This window comes from Palaemon carinicauda, chromosome 26 (genome assembly GCF_036898095.1).
Source record: "Palaemon carinicauda isolate YSFRI2023 chromosome 26, ASM3689809v2, whole genome shotgun sequence".
Classification (NCBI taxonomy): Eukaryota; Metazoa; Arthropoda; class Malacostraca; order Decapoda; family Palaemonidae; genus Palaemon; species Palaemon carinicauda.
Genome location: NC_090750.1, coordinates 105,112,877 through 105,132,448, shown reverse-complemented (window position 1 = coordinate 105,132,448; position 19,572 = coordinate 105,112,877). Strand labels below are relative to the sequence as shown.

Sequence of the window (19,572 nt, the reverse complement as noted above, 5' to 3'; positions counted from 1 at the left end):
ATAGTCCATTTAACATCAGATCAATTTTGGGGTTTAAGGGACGAAACTATTTCCCCTGGAAAAGCGGTTCTATACAACGAGTTTATCAAGTTAAATAGGCAGTTTTTTTTACGCTGATGTCGGATGAAAAGTCATTCTTCTTCCAGACCCTCTCAGCCTAAAATTGCAGAATTCCGGGTCCATCTTCACAGGGGTGGAGGGTATCTGTAGGTCTTAAGAAGGCACTGGACAGCACAAAGGCAACCAGAAAGAAACAACTTACCAAGTGAGTAATGTTACTTTGCCATAACAGTAGAACCAAAGCAAAAGGCAGAGGGAGAGATATGAAAGAGTTTGTGGTAAATGTTCCTGTCTGTGCAAGATTACTATAAAGCCTTTTGCTGTTCATAATTCTGGAGGAAGGCTCAGAGGTGCATAGCAGTATTAGCAAGGCAATTTTGATGGTGACTGGAGAGGAAGTACAGTAAAGGAAATAAGACAATGGATGAAACGTCTTTGTCTTTTTGAAGAGCAAGGGGAAAACTATTAAAAGAATAAAACCAATAATGTCACAGGAGATACTGTGGATTATAGAATCTACAGAGGATATGAGATTTTTAGATGCCTGAAATGTGTAACAAGAACAGATAGAACACAGATCAAAGACTGTGGTTTGTATGTTTAGGAAAAATACAAATTACATAACTTATGAATTTATTTTATTTTTAGAAAACTCCATTATTTTTATTGAGTTTTGCTCTTCTCCAACTGATTTTAGTTTTCTATTATTTCAGACTTTTAATCCCAGAGGAAGGAATCATCGACCTCTTGCCGCTAAAGCTTGTAAGCTACTGAAGGTCTATGCCAGAGACGTAAGACGGAAAAAGAAAGGGTCATGTCGGAAGTTTTTGTTGTACAGTATGATGTCTGAGAATAGGAAGTTTAGTCTTAATTTCCTCTTTGAAGTCTATTGAAAATAATATTAAGGGGTTTGTCATCTTTTGATATGGAGAGGATGATGAATTCTGAAGCACCTTTTGAATTTTCAATGAACAGTGAAATTGAAGATCTATTTTCACCTGCTGTCGATCCAGAAAATAATGATACGTCTGGCAGTGTTGCTCTCTTTAATGATGGCGCTCTTTTCTTGGACCCAAAATTGGAAGTCAAAGTAGAGCCAGAAATATTTGATTCTAGCGAAAGCAACTTGGAAAATTCCTACGAGTACGATGCATCAGTGAGTGGAAATGGTTCAGGAAATTGGAAAGGGGATGTTGATGATGAGGAAAGTGTAGACACTTACTTAGAGACAGCTGTGAAAGAGGATAAAGGAAAAGAAAAGGGAAGACTTTCATGTGTAATCAGTGGAAGAGAATTATTACAGAAAGATGTTTTGAATCAAGAGGTGAATCAAATAAATGAGAAGCAGATAAAAAAAAGGATGTTTGGTAATGTTAACTCCAATGCTCTAGCTAGGAAGCGATGCATATGCAGTGAATGTGGGAAAACGTTTTCTAATAAATCTAATCTAACAGTGCATTTAAGAATTCACACGGGAGAAAAGCCATACAAATGTGATGTCTGTCGCAAAACATTTACCCTGAAAAAAAATCTCACTGAACATTCAAGAGCTCACACAGGAGAGAAGCCATACAAATGTAATGTCTGTAGCAAAACATTTTCTTCGAAATACAGTCTCACTGTACATTTAAGAGTTCACACGGGAGAAAAGCCATACAAATGTAATGTCTGTCGCAAAACATTTACCCTGAAACAAAGTCTCACTGTCCATTTAAGAGTTCACACGGGAGAGAAGCCATACAAATGTAATGTCTGTAGCAAAACATTTTCTTCGAAATACAATCTCACTGTACATTTAAGAATTCACACGGGAGAAAAGCCATACAAATGCGATGTTTGTCGCAAAACATTTACCCTGAAACAAAGTCTCACTGAACATTTAAGAGTTCACACGGGAGAGAAGCCATACAAATGTAATGTCTGTAGCAAAACATTTTCTTCGAAATACAGTCTCACTGTACATTTAAGAATTCACACGGGAGAAAAGCCATACAAATGTAATGTCTGTCGCAAAACATTTACCCTGAAACAAAGTCTCACTGAACATTTAAGAGTTCACACGGGAGAGAAGCCATACAAATGTAATGTCTGTAGCAAAACATTTTCTTCGAAATACAGTCTCACTGTACATTTAAGAATTCACACGGGAGAAAAGCCATACAAATGCGATGTCTGTCGCAAAACATTTACCCTGAAACAAAGTCTCACTGAACATTTAAGAGTTCACACGGGAGAGAAGCCATACAAATGTAATGTCTGTCACAAAACATTTACCCTGAAACAAAGTCTCACTGAACATTCAAGAGTTCACACAGGAGAGAAGCCATACAAATGTAATGTCTGTAGCAAAACATTTTCTTCGAAATACAGTCTCACTGTACATTTAAGAATTCACACGGGAGAAAAGCCATACAAATGCGATGTTTGTCGCAAAACATTTACCCTGAAACAAAGTCTCACTGAACATTTAAGAGTTCACACGGGAGAGAAGCCATACAAATGTAATGTCTGTAGCAAAACATTTTCTTCGAAATACAGTCTCACTGTACATTTAAGAATTCACACGGGAGAAAAGCCATACAAATGCGATGTCTGTCGCAAAACATTTACCCTGAAACAAAGTCTCACTGAACATTTAAGAGTTCACACGGGAGAGAAGCCATACAAATGTAATGTCTGTCACAAAACATTTACCCTGAAACAAAGTCTCACTGAACATTCAAGAGTTCACACAGGAGAGAAGCCATACAAATGTAATGTCTGTAGCAAAACATTTTCTTCGAAATACAGTCTCACTGTACATTTAAGAATTCACACGGGAGAAAAGCCATACAAATGCGATGTTTGTCGCAAAACATTTACCCTGAAACAAAGTCTCACTGAACATTTAAGAGTTCACACGGGAGAGAAGCCATACAAATGTAATGTCTGTAGCAAAACATTTTCTTCGAAATACAGTCTCACTGTACATTTAAGAATTCACACGGGAGAAAAGCCATACAAATGCGATGTCTGTCGCAAAACATTTACCCTGAAACAAAGTCTCACTGAACATTTAAGAGTTCACACGGGAGAGAAGCCATACAAATGTAATGTCTGTCACAAAACATTTACCCTGAAACAAAGTCTCACTGAACATTCAAGAGTTCACACAGGAGAGAAGCCATACAAATGTAATGTCTGTAGCAAAACATTTTCTTCGAAATACAGTCTCACTGTACATTTAAGAATTCACACGGGAGAAAAGCCATACAAATGCGATGTTTGTCGCAAAACATTTACCCTGAAACAAAGTCTCACTGAACATTTAAGAGTTCACACGGGAGAGAAGCCATACAAATGTAATGTCTGTAGCAAAACATTTTCTTCGAAATACAGTCTCACTGTACATTTAAGAATTCACACGGGAGAAAAGCCATACAAATGCGATGTCTGTCGCAAAACATTTACCCTGAAACAAAGTCTCACTGAACATTTAAGAGTTCACACGGGAGAGAAGCCATACAAATGTAATGTCTGTCACAAAACATTTACCCTGAAACAAAGTCTCACTGAACATTCAAGAGTTCACACAGGAGAGAAGCCATACAAATGTAATGTCTGTAGCAAAACATTTTCTTCGAAATACAGTCTCACTGTACATTTAAGAATTCACACGGGAGAAAAGCCATACAAATGTAATGTCTGTCGCAAAACATTTACCCTGAAACAAAGTCTCACTGAACATTTAAGAGTTCACACGGGAGAGAAGCCATACAAATGTAATGTCTGTCACAAAACATTTACCCTGAAACAAAGTCTCACTGAACATTCAAGAGTTCACACAGGAGAGAAGCCATACAAATGTAATGTCTGTAGCAAAACATTTTCTTCGAAATACAGTCTCACTGTACATTTAAGAATTCACACGGGAGAAAAGCCATACAAATGCGATGTCTGTCGCAAAACATTTACCCTGAAACAAAGTCTCACTGAACATTTAAGAGTTCACACGGGAGAAAAGCCATACAAGTGCGATGTCTGTAGCAAAACATTTAATAGAAAATCATATCTCGCTAAACATTTAAGAATTCACATGGGAGAGAGGCCATAAAAGTGCAATGTCTGTAGAAAATTCTTTACTTCGAAAAACTATCTCGCTAAACATAAGAAATCACATGAGCGATCTATTCCAGTGTCATGAATGTGGCAAAACATATAATTTAAAACAGAGACTCGATAAACGTTTAAGAATCCACATGGAAGAAAAACCATTCATGTACACGGACTGTGGTAAAGCTTTTTGCTCTGAAGGTTTCCTCAAGAATCATCATAGAAGGAGGTGCTATAAAATCTGAAATTGGGATCTGGAATAAAGGAGAAAAAACAGCAAAGATTATAGATGTGAGAGTTCTTACCCCTTCGCACGATTGCCCAGGCCGTTAGCTCTCAGAGTCGACGAGGTGACATGGTGCCTCCAAAGAGCTCATGTGAAGCACAGAGTAGCCCCCCAGGTCAGGCACTAGCCAGTTAGTTTTTTGGACTTGCACCCACCTAACGGTGAGTCTCCACTGTAAATATCGTTAGGGTCTGTATGTAGTGCAGTAATAAATGACAAATTTGGAAAAAATTTGCATTTTCCCTATGTATACAATCCTGGAGCTCTTAACACATACTGGTTCCGCCATCACCTTCCCCCAGGAAGTCCTGCCGCAATTGCAAAGAGACGTTCAGTTGCAACTGCTGGTGTGAGCAGAGTGGTTGGTCCAACTCTCGCTCTCCCTTCGCTAAGTAGCTAAAAGTTTTACAGCTAGTTCCAGCTGTTGCCAAAATGCATCTCCAGTGTAAAGAGATCCAGGTTTGTATAGTTTGGAAAAATATAAATTATTTGCAAATTTGTCATATTAGCATAATTATTACTATTAGAAGCTAAGGGGCAAAAGCAAATAGCCACTAGCCCAAGGGACCAAATAGTTGACAGTCTGATGCAGTGAAGAAATAGGAATGTAAAGAATAAACTATATAAAAGAAAAATGAGTTTATTTTAAGATAGATAACAATGTTTAATAAATAAGCATTATAAAAACCAGGAAATGAAACATCGTCAACAGAAAAAACATTTGTACTAAGTTTGAACCTGTAAATATCTGCTGATTCAGTTGCAGGGGCAGTAGTTGATTGGCTTGGTCACAGCCTAAATAAAGCTTAGAGAATAATATACAGCATTAAGCCTTTTGAAACAATGCTGGTGACTTTGTCTCTTTTTGAAAGTAATACTGGATGATTCTACCTGCTTCTTGTACTGTAGTGAAGTTATGAATGTTAGCAGGAAGGAAGAATCAAAATCCAGTCTACTTGTATTGGAATGTGAAGCCATGCAATTATTTAGAAGTAATTTTGTACGGAGATAGCTTTTTTTGTTTGTTGAATATAAGTATAGTAATAAGGTAGAAAATTATCATTATTTTTTAAGAATTTTGTGATTTTCTTGATGTAATCTCTTTTTTGGGCTCAAGCCATGTCGTCCTGATGGAAGTTCCTAAAGGGTAGCTTCCTTGGGTATACTGTATATAACTACAGCAATATTCTCAGAGAATTTACCTTAAGGTACCCAGAATTCTAACTCCTGGAGCGAATATCCCTGATAAAAGAACCAGGGATATCGCGAAATATCAGAGGACGTATTCTTGACACGCCACATAGCAATCAGCACCCCGAACAGAGTTAACACTTCGAAGGGGTCAATTGGCAAGAAAATGAAAACGAGAAAGAAAGGAGAGCCGCTCGCAAGGTATCTCTCCTCTCCCGTTTCGTAAGCGTGCATTGCGCCACTCATGGCGCCATCTGTATTCCTTTTTGAGTAGCTCAACAACTCGGTGTTTTTCCCCTGTGTTTCTCGCAATTCTTGGATTATTTCAACTTATAATGCTTTCTCCAACTTCTTCTGCTTCTGATAAGTTGAGTATTATTTCTTTTATGTATAAATGTAAGCTCTTGGTAATTTTAAAAGTGATTTGATAGTGATATCGTTGTTACAAGAGCTGTTGCCTACCGGAGGCGTCCTGGACGCTGTCGCTCGCTAGGTATGAGTTATTTAGTTAGCCAGAGCGACGTTCCCGGCTGTTTCGCTTTAATAATTTTAGCTGTTTAGCGTTACATAGGATTTCTTTATATGATGCTCTTAGTATTTTTGTTTTGGCGAAGGATTTGCCGATTCTGGCCTACGCTAGACCTTGTAGCCTAGTCGTTTGGCCCTAGTACTTTCCTGCATGATATTCAGATTTCCGAGTGTTTTTAAAATTTTATTGAAGCTTTAGGCAGTTTTATACATTTAAGATTATGTTGATTTTCTTCCAAGATATTATACGAGTGAGTTTCGGTGATTTAGGTAATCGATTCTCTTTGCGCCTAGGCTAGTTGTCTATGGGGCCTTAGTATACCTTCTCACACTCCCCGGTTGCTCTCTTCTCTGCGGAGAAGGTGTGCAATCCCTTTCCCTCTGTTTAAGCCTTGGGCTTAACCCTAATGGTTTATCTGAATTGAATTTAGATACAACTATATTAGGGTGTTTCTGTTCCTTCCTGTTTCCAGTAAGTCTGGCTTCAGAAAGGGGGCAGGACATCAGAGTTCTTAGTCTGAGTCTGTTTCTGTCTAGCTTGTGGTTGAGATTCCCTTGCTAGACTGACAACAGACATAGGAGGCTTAGCCTCCTTAGTTCACTTTCGAAGGTTACTGTACAAGATGATTCCTTCTCTTTGTGATCTAGCAGACTAGTCCTGTGTTGTTGTTCTCGGTGTGGAGGATGAGATCCTCTTTTCTGTGAATAACAACGCCTTCCTTGCTTTGGTTCCGAGGGAGTTGGCAAGTATTGCTGGCCTCCCTCCTCGGATTTCCCCTAGGCTAAGATGAGTTTTCTTGGCTGCGGGTGATTCATTATTAGAGCAAGGTTGACAGGACCCTCTTCTCCCTTTCCCCCTCTTTCCTTTGTGATGGCCTAGCCATTGCATTCCTGTCCGTCATTCTACATCTGTACCTAGCATAGGTTAGGATGTGGGGTTGACTCAGTCCCTTGCTGGCCGGCAGTGCGTGCCGGCCGGCAAGGGTCTTCTACTTTGAGTGCTGCCCGGACCTCCCTTGGTCTCTCATCCATGTTTGTCTGTAGAGCCAGATGGCATTGGTCAGGAAGCCTGAAGTTATATTCTCCCCTTCCTTATGTGCACTCTTTCGGGTTGCCGGGTTATGAGGTAGTACAGTCTCTTATCCCGGCATCCATTCTGTTTTTCTTCTAGTGTTGTACCCTAGCCCGGCTGCCGGCCTGAGTGGCCGGCAGCCGGGCAGTCGGAGTTCTCTGGTTCTTTTGCTGCCGGCCGGCATTGGTTGTATACCTTTGCCGGCCGGCTATATGTCACGCCATTGTCTGCTGGCCGCTACGATTAGTGGCCGGCAGCCGGGTGCTATCTTGTGTAGTTGCCGGCCGGCACATGCATTTGAACCAGCGTTCTTCCACCTTATAGTTCTTAAGTAGTATACTTTGGAACTAGTTAAGGTGTGTGCCGGCCGGCACATTACCTTCTATACTGTAGCCAGTATTTTTCAGTATAGTATATACTGTAGGGAGAAAACTATAGTATAGTATTTGTTACAACACTAAGTTTTTCTAACACTTTTGTGTTGTCTCGCACAACCCTTTGGTGTAACCTTACAGATAAAGAAAGGGAGTTCTTTCTTGTCTACTATCCAGCATTTTAAAATAATTTTTTGGGTGTGAGCTACACCTGTTTCCTCTGGAAATTATTCATTGGTTGCTCTAGAATAGATTAACCATACGATTTTATTATCTGGAAGGTTGCAGCAATTGACTGTGCGGGAAATACAAGTGTGTGTCTTTCCTTTCTAGATTAGTTACTCTAAGCTATGTATATCCAGTGATACGTAGTTCACTTGATACTCATGGAATTTTCTTCTCTTTACAGGAGGACCATCCGAAGTGTGGAAGCGTTTTCTGCAACGTCCGCAGCAAGAACTTCTGCGGACATGATTTGTGTAGGAGGCACGCAGCATGCGCAGTCTCCAAAGGTGATCTCCGGTATTGGGACCCGCAGGTATGTACCGTGTGCACAAACCTGATTACTGAGGCTTTTGATTCCCCTAAGACGGCGGAGTCAAGGGACGCAGCAAGGGAGAAGCTTCGTACCTGGGTAAGGGGCTTTCAGAAGAACACTTCTGGGCCCTATCTTCCAAGTGAGAAGATGAGGGCTTACCTTTTCCCCAGGGCGTCAGCTGATGCAGTGATTCCCCAACCTCAAGTGGAGATACCAGTGGTTCAGATCCCTGTGGATTCTGAAGTCGCGGACGCCCTGCAGGACATCCAATTGGACGATAGGATGTCGGAGGTGTCCGAGCGTCTGGAAGATGACCTTCTGGCAGAAGACCAGGATGAAGAGCAGGCTCCAGACAATGAAGAGGAAGAGGTCGACGAGGTGTCGGCTACTCCGGTTCAGGCCCCTGAACCTATTCCCTCAACATCGTCCTCTCTCCCAGATGAGCTGGGAAAGACCCTTTCCTCCATCGTTGGAATGATCCAAGAGATGCAGAGGGAGAATAATGAGAAGGCGGCTGCAATGGAGCTGGAGATGCGGAGACTTGCAGCATTACGTGGGCCCCAGAAGAAGCTCAGCGTGAAAGACCTTCCCTTGTGCTGAGATGTTATCCCTTGGAAGTATGCTGAGCACATGCTTATGACGACGGGAAAAATGGTCATTTCGGAGAAGTTGGGCTCAGTCCCCCTTGAGGAAGGAACCAGCCTCAAAGCAAGAAACAGAGCCGAAGGAGGTCATAGTTTTGGACCACGCTAAGGCTCAAGCTTTATTGTCAAGCTCGATGAAAGAGAGGGGCTTCTCAAACTCGAAGGTACCTGCTTTGAGTAAGGAGCACCCTTCCTTTGTGTCCTCTCCTTCTAGAGCCTTCCCCTTTATGCAGAAAGGGTTTACGGCTGTGCTGAAAGCAGTCGAGGCAGGTAAGCCATGCCCCTCCTTGGAGGAGTGTAAACCTCTGTCTTTGGCCCTACCCATAGACCACAAGGACTGGAAGGACGTCCATCTTACCTTCTCAGTCGGGAAGTTGGAGGCTGATATTGCCGGACGTCAGTTCGGTGAGAACCTCCCCAAGCTGTCTGATTTTCTTTTGTGAAGGGAGCTTGAGACAAAAGAAAGACTTGCTGCCTCAATGTCTCATCAAACGACTCTGGAGACAATGGCAAGTGACCCCAAGGTCCTTGAGATGTTCATGGTAGTGGCTAAGACACACCTAGTCACAGTGACGAAGGACCTTTATAGCTTTGTCAAAGCTAGGAGGGCTTGTAGGGAGTTCGTGTTCGCCTCGGCTGCGGTGAGGCACGAGCCAAGGAAGCTAATCTCCTCCAACATTTGGGGCAAAGACCTCTTCCCTAGTGAAGCGGTCAAGGAGGTTGTAGATAAGGCCGCCACGGATAATAGAAACCTTCTCCAGAAGTGGGGCCTATCCCTCAAGAGAAAGTCTTCCCCGGATGAGGGTCCCCAACCAAAGAGGAAGACTAAGAAGACTAGGCTACCCTCTCGGCCAGCCAAGCCATTCAGACAGCAGCAGCAACAGCAATTTCCTATGCCTACAGTGCCCCAGATGGTGGCACAAACCCCGACCACGTACCAGTGGGTACCCCAAGCCGTGTCGACGAAGTCTCCGGCATTTAACCCAGCGTTCGAAGGGCAGTCAACTACCTTTCGAGCGAAGCCTAGAGGAGCAGCCAGAGGTTCGTCTAGACGCCCCTCAAGGGGGAGGGGATTCAGGGGTGGTCGCGGTCAGGGAGGCAAGGCTTCAGGGCAACAGCAGTCAAAGTGAGATGATACCGGTAGGAGGGCGACTTCAGAATTTTCGGGATCGGTGGACCTTCGATCCCTGGGCCCACAGCCTACTCAAGAATGGACTGGGTTGGAGCTGGTACAGCACTCTACCCCCGTGCCCTCGATTTTTCCAACACTCCACCCCCGTTCTGGAGGAGTACATTCAAGAACTGTTGGAGAAAAGGGTAATCCGAAGGGTAAAGTCCATCAAATTCCAAGGGAGGCTGTTTTGTGTTCCCAAGAAGGACTCAGAAAAACTCAGAGTCATTCTGGACTTGTCGCCACTCAACAAGTTCATTGTGAACTGCAAGTTCAAGATGCTAACACTGCAACACATAAGGACCTTACTGCCCAAGAGGGCATTTACCGTCTTCATAGATTTGTCAGACGCCTATTGGCACGTTCCAATCAATCGCCAACTCTCCCCCTACCTAGGGTTCAAGCTACATCGAAGACTCTACGCCTTCAGAGCCATGGCATTCGGGCTAAACATAGCCCCAAGGATCTTCACGAAGCTTGCGAGCGTAGTTCTCAAACAATTACGCCTAAAGGGAATCCAGGTGGTAGCCTACCTGGACGACTGGCTGGTGTGGGCAGCATCCAAGACAGAATGTTTGCAAGCTTCCCTACAGGTGATCCAGTTCCTAGAGTATCTAGGCTTCAAGATCAACAGAAAAAAGTCTTGACTTTCTCCATCTCAAAAGTTCCAGTGGTTGGGAATCCACTGGGACCTAGTGTCACACCAACTCTCCATCCCAGCGAAGAAGAGGAAGGAGATAGCTGGTTCTGTCAAGAGACTTCTGGATTCCGAAAGGATATCAAGACGTGAACAGGAGAGAGTGCTGGGTTCTCTCCAGTTTGCTTCAGTAACAGACCCGGTGCTAAGAGCACAGCTAAAGGATGCAACCGGAGTTTGGAGAAGTAATGCATCAAACGCGCGAAGAGATCTGATAAGACCAGTTCCGCTTCGTCTACGTACGCTTCTCAGGCCTTGGTCCCAAGTCAGGCAACTAAAGAAGTCGGTACTTCTTCAGCCACCTCCCCCCTCGTTGACTATTCACACAGACGCCTCGAAGGAGGGGTGGAGGGGTCATTCTCATCGGAAGAAGGCCCAAGGAACTTGGTCCAATCTATTCAAGACATTTCACATAAACTTTCTGGAAGCTATGGTAGTACTCCTTACCTTAAAGAAAGTCTCCCCTCGTCGCTCGATCCACATAAGGGTGCTGGACAGCGAGGTGATTGTGAGATGCTTGAATCGTCAAGGATCGAGGTCACCACCACTCAACCAGGTGATGTTGGCCATCTTTCGACTGGCGGAAAAGAAGAAGTGGTACCTGTCGGCAGTTCACCTTCAAGGAGTTCGCAATGTGACAGCGGACGCTCTATCCAGGTTCACACCGATAGAGTCGGAATGGTCCCTAGACGCAGGATCATTCTTCTTCATCTCGAGTCAAGTCCCAGAACTGCAGATAGACCTCTTTGCGACGAAAGACAAGAAGTTACCCCTTTACGTGTCCCTGTACGAGGATCCCTTGGCGGAAGCAGTGGACGCGATGTCCCTCGACTGGAACATATGGTCCAGGATTTACCTGTTCCCTCCTCACAACCTTCTATTGAGGGTCCTCAACAAACTGAGATCTTTCAAGGGAGTAGCGGCAATAGTGGCTCACAAGTAGCCGAACAGCGTGTGGTTCCCTCTGGCATTGGAACTACGGCTGAAGTGTCTGCCGTTACCAGATCCAGTTCTGACCCAGCGAGTTCAGAAGTCGACTGTCTGCGCTTCATCACAGAAAACCCGGAACCCGCAGCTCATGATTTTCTCTCCCTAGCGGTGAGAAAACATTTCGGGATTTCGAAAGACAGTATAGACTTCCTAGAGGAATATAAGTGCAAATCTACTAGAAGGCAATATGAGTCATCATGGAGGAAATGGGTGGCCTTTGTCAAGGCGAAGAATCCGCAAAAGATCTCGACGGACTTCTACTTGTCTTTCTTCATTCACCTCCATGGTCAAGGGTTAGCAGCCAACACAATATCAACGTGTAAATCTGCTTTGACAAGACCCATTTTATATGCCTTCCAGGTCGACCTCGCTCACGATATTTTTAATAAAATTCCGAAAGCCTGTGCTAGGGTCAGATCATCAGCACCTCCAAAGCCCATTTCATGGTCTTTAGATAAAGTTCTTCATTTCATTTCGCTGTTGAACAATGAGGAGTGTGCTTTAAAGGATTTGACCCAAAAAGTTATTTTCCTATTTGCACTCGCGTCGGGGGCCAGGGTTAGTGAAATTGTAGCCCTCTCGAGAGAGGAGGGTCGTGTTCAGTTCTTGGATGGGGGAGAACTGAACCTGTTTCCGGATCCTACGTTTCTCGCCAAGAACGAGTTACCCACCAACAGGTGGGGTCCCTGGAGAATCTGCCCTCTGAAAGAAGATGCATCTCTATGTCCAGTGGAATGCCTAAAGGTCTATCTTCGTAGAACTTCAGACTTCAGGGGTGGTCAACTATTCTGGGGAGAAACATCAGGCTCAAATTTTTCACTGAAACAACTTAGGGCGAAAATCACCTATTTTATTCGCAGAGCGGATCCAGACAGTACACCCGCAGGTCACGATCCGAGGAAAGTTGCCTCATCCTTAAATTTCTTTAATTGTTTGGATTTTGAACATCTTTGTTCATACACTGGCTGGAAGTCTTCCAGAGTGTTCTTTCGTCACTATGCGAAGCAAGTGGAGCAACTAAAGAGGTCTGTGGTAGCAGTGGGTTGTGTCGTTAACCCTGCTATTTAACTCTGCGAGGAACAGTGGATTTAATTGGGACGATTAATTCCGGGGTGAGTGTGTAGTTACAAACTGTTCTACAAACTAAGTGTGACGGCACTGGGTTGCCCACATTGACTGTTCCACTTTCAAAGGTGAACCTAGCATAAGTGCAGACATGTGTGCTGAGCGTTTCCAACGCTAATGTTACTGATTAGTAATACAGACTTTTATAATTTTGATACCTTGGTATGTTAAAAGTGGCGCTAATGTTTTTCTTTCAGATAAACAAGTTTCTGTTTACTATCATGCTTATGCTTTTTTGTTGGTTATCCTCCTCTATATATATATATATATATATATATATATATATATATATATATATATATATATATATATAATGGTTGTTTAACCTGTTTTATTTATTGTTTGTCAATAAACTAGTTCTTGTGAACCTTGCGTCTCCTTCACCTGTGTCAATTTATTTGATATAATTTTGCATTACGTTCTATGTATATTTATCTGGGATAATTCTAATAGATTGTTCCTTTATGCAAGCATTCTTTGCATTGGTTTATGCTTTCCCTTGGCGGGAGGACTCCATGCCCTGAGGGGACGGTGGCGGATATGCAGGTTTTCCGCCTACTCGGATATAAACCTTTGTCCAATCCAGTATTGAACGGAGAGCTGGTCGATATTTCATATTGACTCAGTGGTTCTTTACAAACTATGCTTTATATGATATAGGGTGAGACCACTATATTGGCTTGTCTGTTATTCATACATAGGTATATGTACTCTTCGAGACTTTTCCAGAGTCTAGTAGGACTCTTCCCTGTAGGGGGCAGGAAGCACTAACATGGTCTATGGTTAGTTGAAAAGATGTATGACGGTAACATCTTAGGTCTCTAGGTCTAGTTGGCCGGGAAATACCTTCGGGGAGTACGGCATGTTTTGAGAATCCACAGATACAGTAATGCTCTGGTATACTTCCATCAGGACGACATGGCTTGAGCCCAAAAAACGGATTTTGAGCGAAGCGAAAAATCTATTTTTGGGTGAGATGGCCATGTCGTCCTGATGGACCCGCCCTTCCCTTTCTTTTAAAGGGCTGTAGGTCCCCTCCCTACATACAGTATCTGTAGCATCTCGTGTATCGCTACGAGGAATACAGATGGCGCCGTGAGCTGCGCAATGCACGCTTACGAAACGGGAGAGGAGAGATACCTTGCGAGCGGCTCTCCTTTCTTTCTCGTTTTCGTTTTCTTGCCAATTGACCCCTTCAAAGTGTTAACTCTGTTCGGGGTGCAGATTGCTATGTGGCGTGTCAAGAATTCGTCCTCTGATATTTCGCGATATCCCTGGTTCTTTTATTAGGGATATTCGCTCCAGGAGTTAGAATTCTGGGTACCTTAAGGTAAATTCTCTGGGAATATCGCCGTAGTTATATATACCCAAGGAATCTACCTTTTAGGAACTTCCATCAGGACGACATGGCTATCTCACCCAAAAATAGATTTTTCGCTTCGCTCAAAATCCGTTTTTTCTTCTCTGTTACCACCCACCTAACTGGCGGTGCTTTCTGAATTATACCCGAAAAGTCTTCTAACTTTTCAGTTCTTCGTGTTTTGCTTTTTCAAGTTCATGACCCCTCAGAAAAATATTGGGTGTTGAATGGCAGGACAGGATTAGAAATAAAACTGTAAGAGATTACTCGAGTGCCACACGTGGATGAGATCATGGTAAGTGGTAGATGGAGATGGTTTGGGCATGCTCTTCGAACTCCCCAAGAGAGATTAGTTAACATACACTCTCTTTGTACATGCAGGAAACAGGTGGTATAGTGATTCACATATAAATCATTTTCTTACATTGCCAAATCTATCAACATAGATTCTCTGTCAATTTTCCTCACTATTTGCCACATTTCATTTTCCTTTGCCTCCCCTGAATCCTCTACAATCTTTTGACTGCGTAACATTTACCCCCTCTGTGCTAAACACTGGTTCAGACTACACTACTACAGCAGGAGTCACACTGGCATTATTTCCCGACGCTCCTCCCAAAGACGACACTTCCTGACTCCCCAAAAAATTCTTGTTGCATCGGGTCAAACATCTTATCCGGCTCACTGAAAGACACTGCTGTCAACACTATCTGTCTCTGTCTTTCCCCTTTAGCCCAGCATTGTCCATTAACTTGAGGGCCAAAATGCACTTTGGTATTTTAAATATAAAACTTACCCGCTGGTTATATAAGAATGGCTAGCGTCCCTGACGCCCCGGTAGGAAATTCAAAACTCCCGCGTGGCTATCGCAGATATGCCAGGTGTACACTAGTGCCCTCCTGGTACAGCAGGTAGAACTATACTCACTTCTTCAGATTTTCCCTGCCGGCTTGGCTGTCGGTTCTATTGGAAATTCGCTCTCGCAGTTTACTCTGTTTGGACGTTATTTGGTGATGTATTAACGTTTTTTGAGTTTGGGCTTTCGCCTTTTTCTTGTATTTGAACTGTGTTCACGTATTTATAACTTAAAAGGTAAGATTAAAAGATTTATCGACCTTTTTTAAACCTCACTAAAGCATAGGACGAAAGGTAAACATTTCGTCCATTGATGACGTCACAGCCTTATGTCGTAGGCTATAAGTCGACTTGCTTTTACAAATAATTATAAGTGAATACTTTCTTTTGAAATATTAAGTTATAAATTTAATTAAAGGATTATTAATCTAAGATAATTTTATCCTTTTAATAGTTTTTCTTGAGGTGATCTTCAATCTGTTTGCAAAGATTTACTAGCGCTCAGTTGTTACGCAGTTATCAGTATTGTTACAATACTACAATATTTCGTAGATATTTTTATGAATAGTACATTCTTTCTACTTCTCAAGTTTTTTAGTTGTACTATATAAAAGGAACATTTTGTTTTGAAAGTAATTGATCCTGTCAGTACTTTTCCTTTGTCAGAAATTAAAGGAAGTTAAATTTCACTTAATGTTTATACGAATCGATGAACACGATTCTATGTATCGTTGTCTCCTTAGTGGAATACTAAAATTATTTTTATATTAAGTGTAAATGTTCCAATAAATACGAGTGATGATTCGTCTCTTATTGGAATTCCTTAATTTAAGGGTTTATTTTATGTTAGAAATATACGTACCTATTAAGGTAATATTTATTTCTTATTTAATTTTTCGCTGCATTTATATTGGATTCAGTATTTTTCATTCCCATTCGAACGATTGAGAGAATGGTAAGTCTCTCTTTAAATGAGTTCATTTCTTTTGAGAGAACGTATACTATGATTTTAAAATGATTGTGAAGCTTTCCTTTTTCAATATTAAACTTACCCGATAATCATGTAGCTGTCAACTCCGTTGCCCGACAGAATTCTATGGAGGGATACGCCAGCTATCACAATACTAGAAGGGGGTGTAATTACCAGCGCCACCTGTGGCCAGGTACTCAAGTACTTCTTGTTGACACCTCCTCAATTATTCCTCTGTCGTGCTTCCGGCAAGACGTTCTGGGATACGCTTATGTTCTTGGAGTATTTTCACGACTTTGGTGAAGTATTTCTCTTTGATTTCGGCTGTCGCTTTACTGGAAACTTCTATATTAGCTTAGTTAGCTTTTGGAATTAATTTGATTAATTATGGTGACGAAGAGAGTATGAACTCTCTTTCACCTTTCATGGCCGACCCTTCCCTTAGACGGAAGTGTTGGTGTCTAAGAGAGTATAGACTCTCTTTCTTAATTTTGCTTAACAAAAGTTATAGATTTATTTTATATCTCTCCGCCTCTTATAGGCCTCTTCGATTAACTTCCTTTTATTATAAACTTATTGAAATTAATTTTTATATTTGTTTATATTCGACCTTCCTAATAGTAGGCGGTCTTTTCTTGGTACCGAAGTTAATTAACATTGAGCCCGTCATTTCGGTTTTACCTGTTAACATATTATGCTATTTTAATGTCTTTGAAAGAATTTCTTTGATAGTCTAGTACTGTTTTCAAAGTTGAACTAACGTTTTGTTGTCTCTGCAGTTGTTGACGTTCAGAACGTTCAACTTGCACTCTATCGTTACGATAGAGATAGACTTTTCACGGTTTCACGTTGCAGTAAGAGTAACCGTGTCTAGCGTTTTGTTCATTCTTTCTTAACTTAATGGTTTTGTTCCTAATAAAGGAACTTTTCATTTTGGGAAATATTTCAGTTTTTTCCTTTAACAATAATATGTTTTAACGATATATATGATTGGGCTCTTCTCTCAGGTTCTAAGTCAAGAGAGAGAGAGAGAGAGAGAGATAGAGACGGAGGGAAAAAGAGGAGGATAAACGTTTCATTCAAGCCTGCCAGGCGTACGAGTAACGTTGTTATCGTCTTTGCTCTTCTCCCTAGTCTCTTTAGGGGAAGAAAGTAAACGTTTCTAGAGTGATCTAGTGTTTAGTCTCTTTCCAGCCACTGAATTATTATCTTTCATTAGATTTTTCTGTTACATTGTAATTCTGTTTTCGCAATTACTAACTTTTGAGAAAGGATAGAATTGCGTGTTTCAGGTACAAACCACTTAAAGTTTCGAGTTCAGTGAAATAAGTGCAAACAGAAAATCAAAGTGATAAGTGATTAGCGCAAAGTGTGTCAGTGTTGTGCGTGAGGGTACTTCTGTGCGCGCCAGTCGTCCTCCCAGTCCGGGACCTCTTGCAAGCTCCCAAGCCCAGGGGAGAAGCAATGTCGAAGGGCATAAGGGTTCAGCAGGCCTTGATCGGCGCACAGAAGTATCCTCGGTGGTTGTGGGCGTGTCTTACCGAGACCGTCACTCCCACCCGCAGACGATTGAGCCCTTATTTTGCTCGTCTGCAGAAGAAATTTAGGGGAGAAAACGCTGGTCTCAGGTCTCAAGACCTCTTAAACGTAAAGTCCAGACCTATGCCAGACGTACGAAGTTAGAGTTCAACAACCCGGATGCAGTCATTGGGTTAGCTCTGACTCTCCTCAGTCATCAGTTGAATGCACTCCGCCTATGAGGAGTAAGGTTCTGCCGCAACAGATCACTGCTGTTAAGGCTTTACCTCAGCAGACCTTAGTGTCTGCCGACCCCAAGTTGACTTTACTGCAGTCCATGCAGTCACAACTTTCGGTCTTGATGCGTGAGTGTCGGGCTGAGAGTGTTGCGCTCCGCCTCCGCCTACACTCCCTCCGCCGCCTGCGCTCGCTCCGCCTGATCGCAGTACCACCTGCCAGGCGTACGATGTTGAGCCACGTTCTGAGTTTGCTGTTCCCAGTGGTGTTCAGCCTCCGCCTTCTTTAAGGCAACCTTTACAATGGGATCAGGAGGATTATACCTCTCTTCCTCCGCCTCCACTTGCTGCTCCACCAGTGATGCAACACTCGGTTGAGGTACAACAACCTCTCCCGTCCTTGAGTCAGTCTCCTCAGCTCTCGCTGCAGCGAGCTCAACTCTCCACAAGGCAAGCACCACTACACCTTAGCCTTGCGCCTCAGGAGCCTCAGCTTGCGAGACATTTACCTTGTTCTGCGCAGCCTCTACCTCATCGCGCTCCGCTCACACCACAGGAACAGGAACTTGCTACTCCGCTTCCGCCAACCGCTCAGCAAGCGCAACCCTTGGGTTCAGCCACTCATGCCAGGAGTCAGCCTCCTCCACCCATGCGCCTACCTTCTGCTACTTCCTTTGATCAGCCTTTGCAGACTGAGCCTCAGGTGTTCCCTCAACAGAGTCTTGAAGAGGAAACCACAACTATTGTTGTTCCAGCTCGTTCTGACTCTGCTGTTCAACATATCTTACCTCCATTTTCAAACCTTATGATAATGGAGGTTATTTGTATTACTTATAAAAATATATTTGTATTCCTTGCAATATATTTTTAACAATATCGCAGAATATGGCAAAAATATGAATCATGAGTTATGAATGTAAGGTAAATATTATGTTGATATTTAAACCCCATGCAAGCATGCTTAAAGCACTCTAGCACTGGTCATGGAATTTCTGAGAAATGTTAAACGCCATGCACACGCTCTGCTTACCTTACAGCATGCTCTACATACAGCATGCTCTGCTTACAGCATGCTCTGCATACTACATGCTCTGCATACAGCATGCTCTGCATTCAGCATGCTCTGCATACAACATGCTCTACATACAGCATGCTCTGCATACAGCATGCTCTGCATACAACATGCTCTGCATACAGCATGCTCTGCTTTCAGCATGCTCTGCATACAACATGCTCTGCATACAGCATGCTCTGCATTCAGCATGCTCTGCATACAACATGCTCTACATACAGCATGCTCTGCATACAGCATACTCTGCATACAACATGCTCTGCATACCTTACCGCATGCTTCTCAGTCTCACATCTTTGGTTGTTGCCAACTCACTAGACTGTCAAGCAGTTTCATAACGTTGCCTTCTAGTCTGCTGCTTTTGCACCAGTGAACCCTCACTGAGAGAACTTAGCTTTTCTAGGATATGGTCCCTGTAGATGAGAAAGTTCTTTTCTCCCTCCTTCTGATATTCCCTTGAGGACTCTGTCATTTGGAGGGAGCCTTTAGCTGCATAGCCTCTTATGGTCTTTTATTTAAGCATAACATGCTTCCAGGGAAGGTAATGGTTCCACTTCAGTCGCTAATCCCGTCTGTTACCACACCTGCTCCCATAGACCTTGAGCTGTGTTGCAAGACATGCAGTCCAAGCTTAATCCTTGTTAGAGGATTTTTTGTTTACGGAGTCAATGTGTCACGGGGAAGACGTTCAACAACCAACAGAGGTGACTTGTTGTGACGCAGTGCGGCAACCTCAGCAACCCGATAAGGAGTTGTCTGTACGACCCAGACAGTCTAGACAGATTCGGGTTGT

At 42.8% G+C, this 19,572-nt stretch overlaps 1 protein-coding gene across 2 annotated transcripts in view; it reads left to right on the top strand.

Annotated features, from left to right (window-relative positions):
* LOC137619757 (zinc finger protein 91-like) overlaps window positions 1-19,572 on the top strand; it is a 152,327-nt gene that overhangs the window by 114,866 nt on the left and 17,889 nt on the right. The window contains exon 4 of one of the 2 annotated variants that reach the window (XM_068350063.1): window positions 774-5,468. The exons of the other annotated variant lie outside the window; for it this stretch is intronic. Within the exon in view, the coding sequence (XP_068206164.1) occupies window positions 986-4,153 (3,168 nt within the window). The 5' untranslated portion in view covers window positions 774-985 and the 3' untranslated portion in view covers window positions 4,154-5,468. Of the gene's footprint in view, window positions 1-773; window positions 5,469-19,572 lie in introns of those variants that run through there. 2 annotated transcript variants of the gene reach the window in all.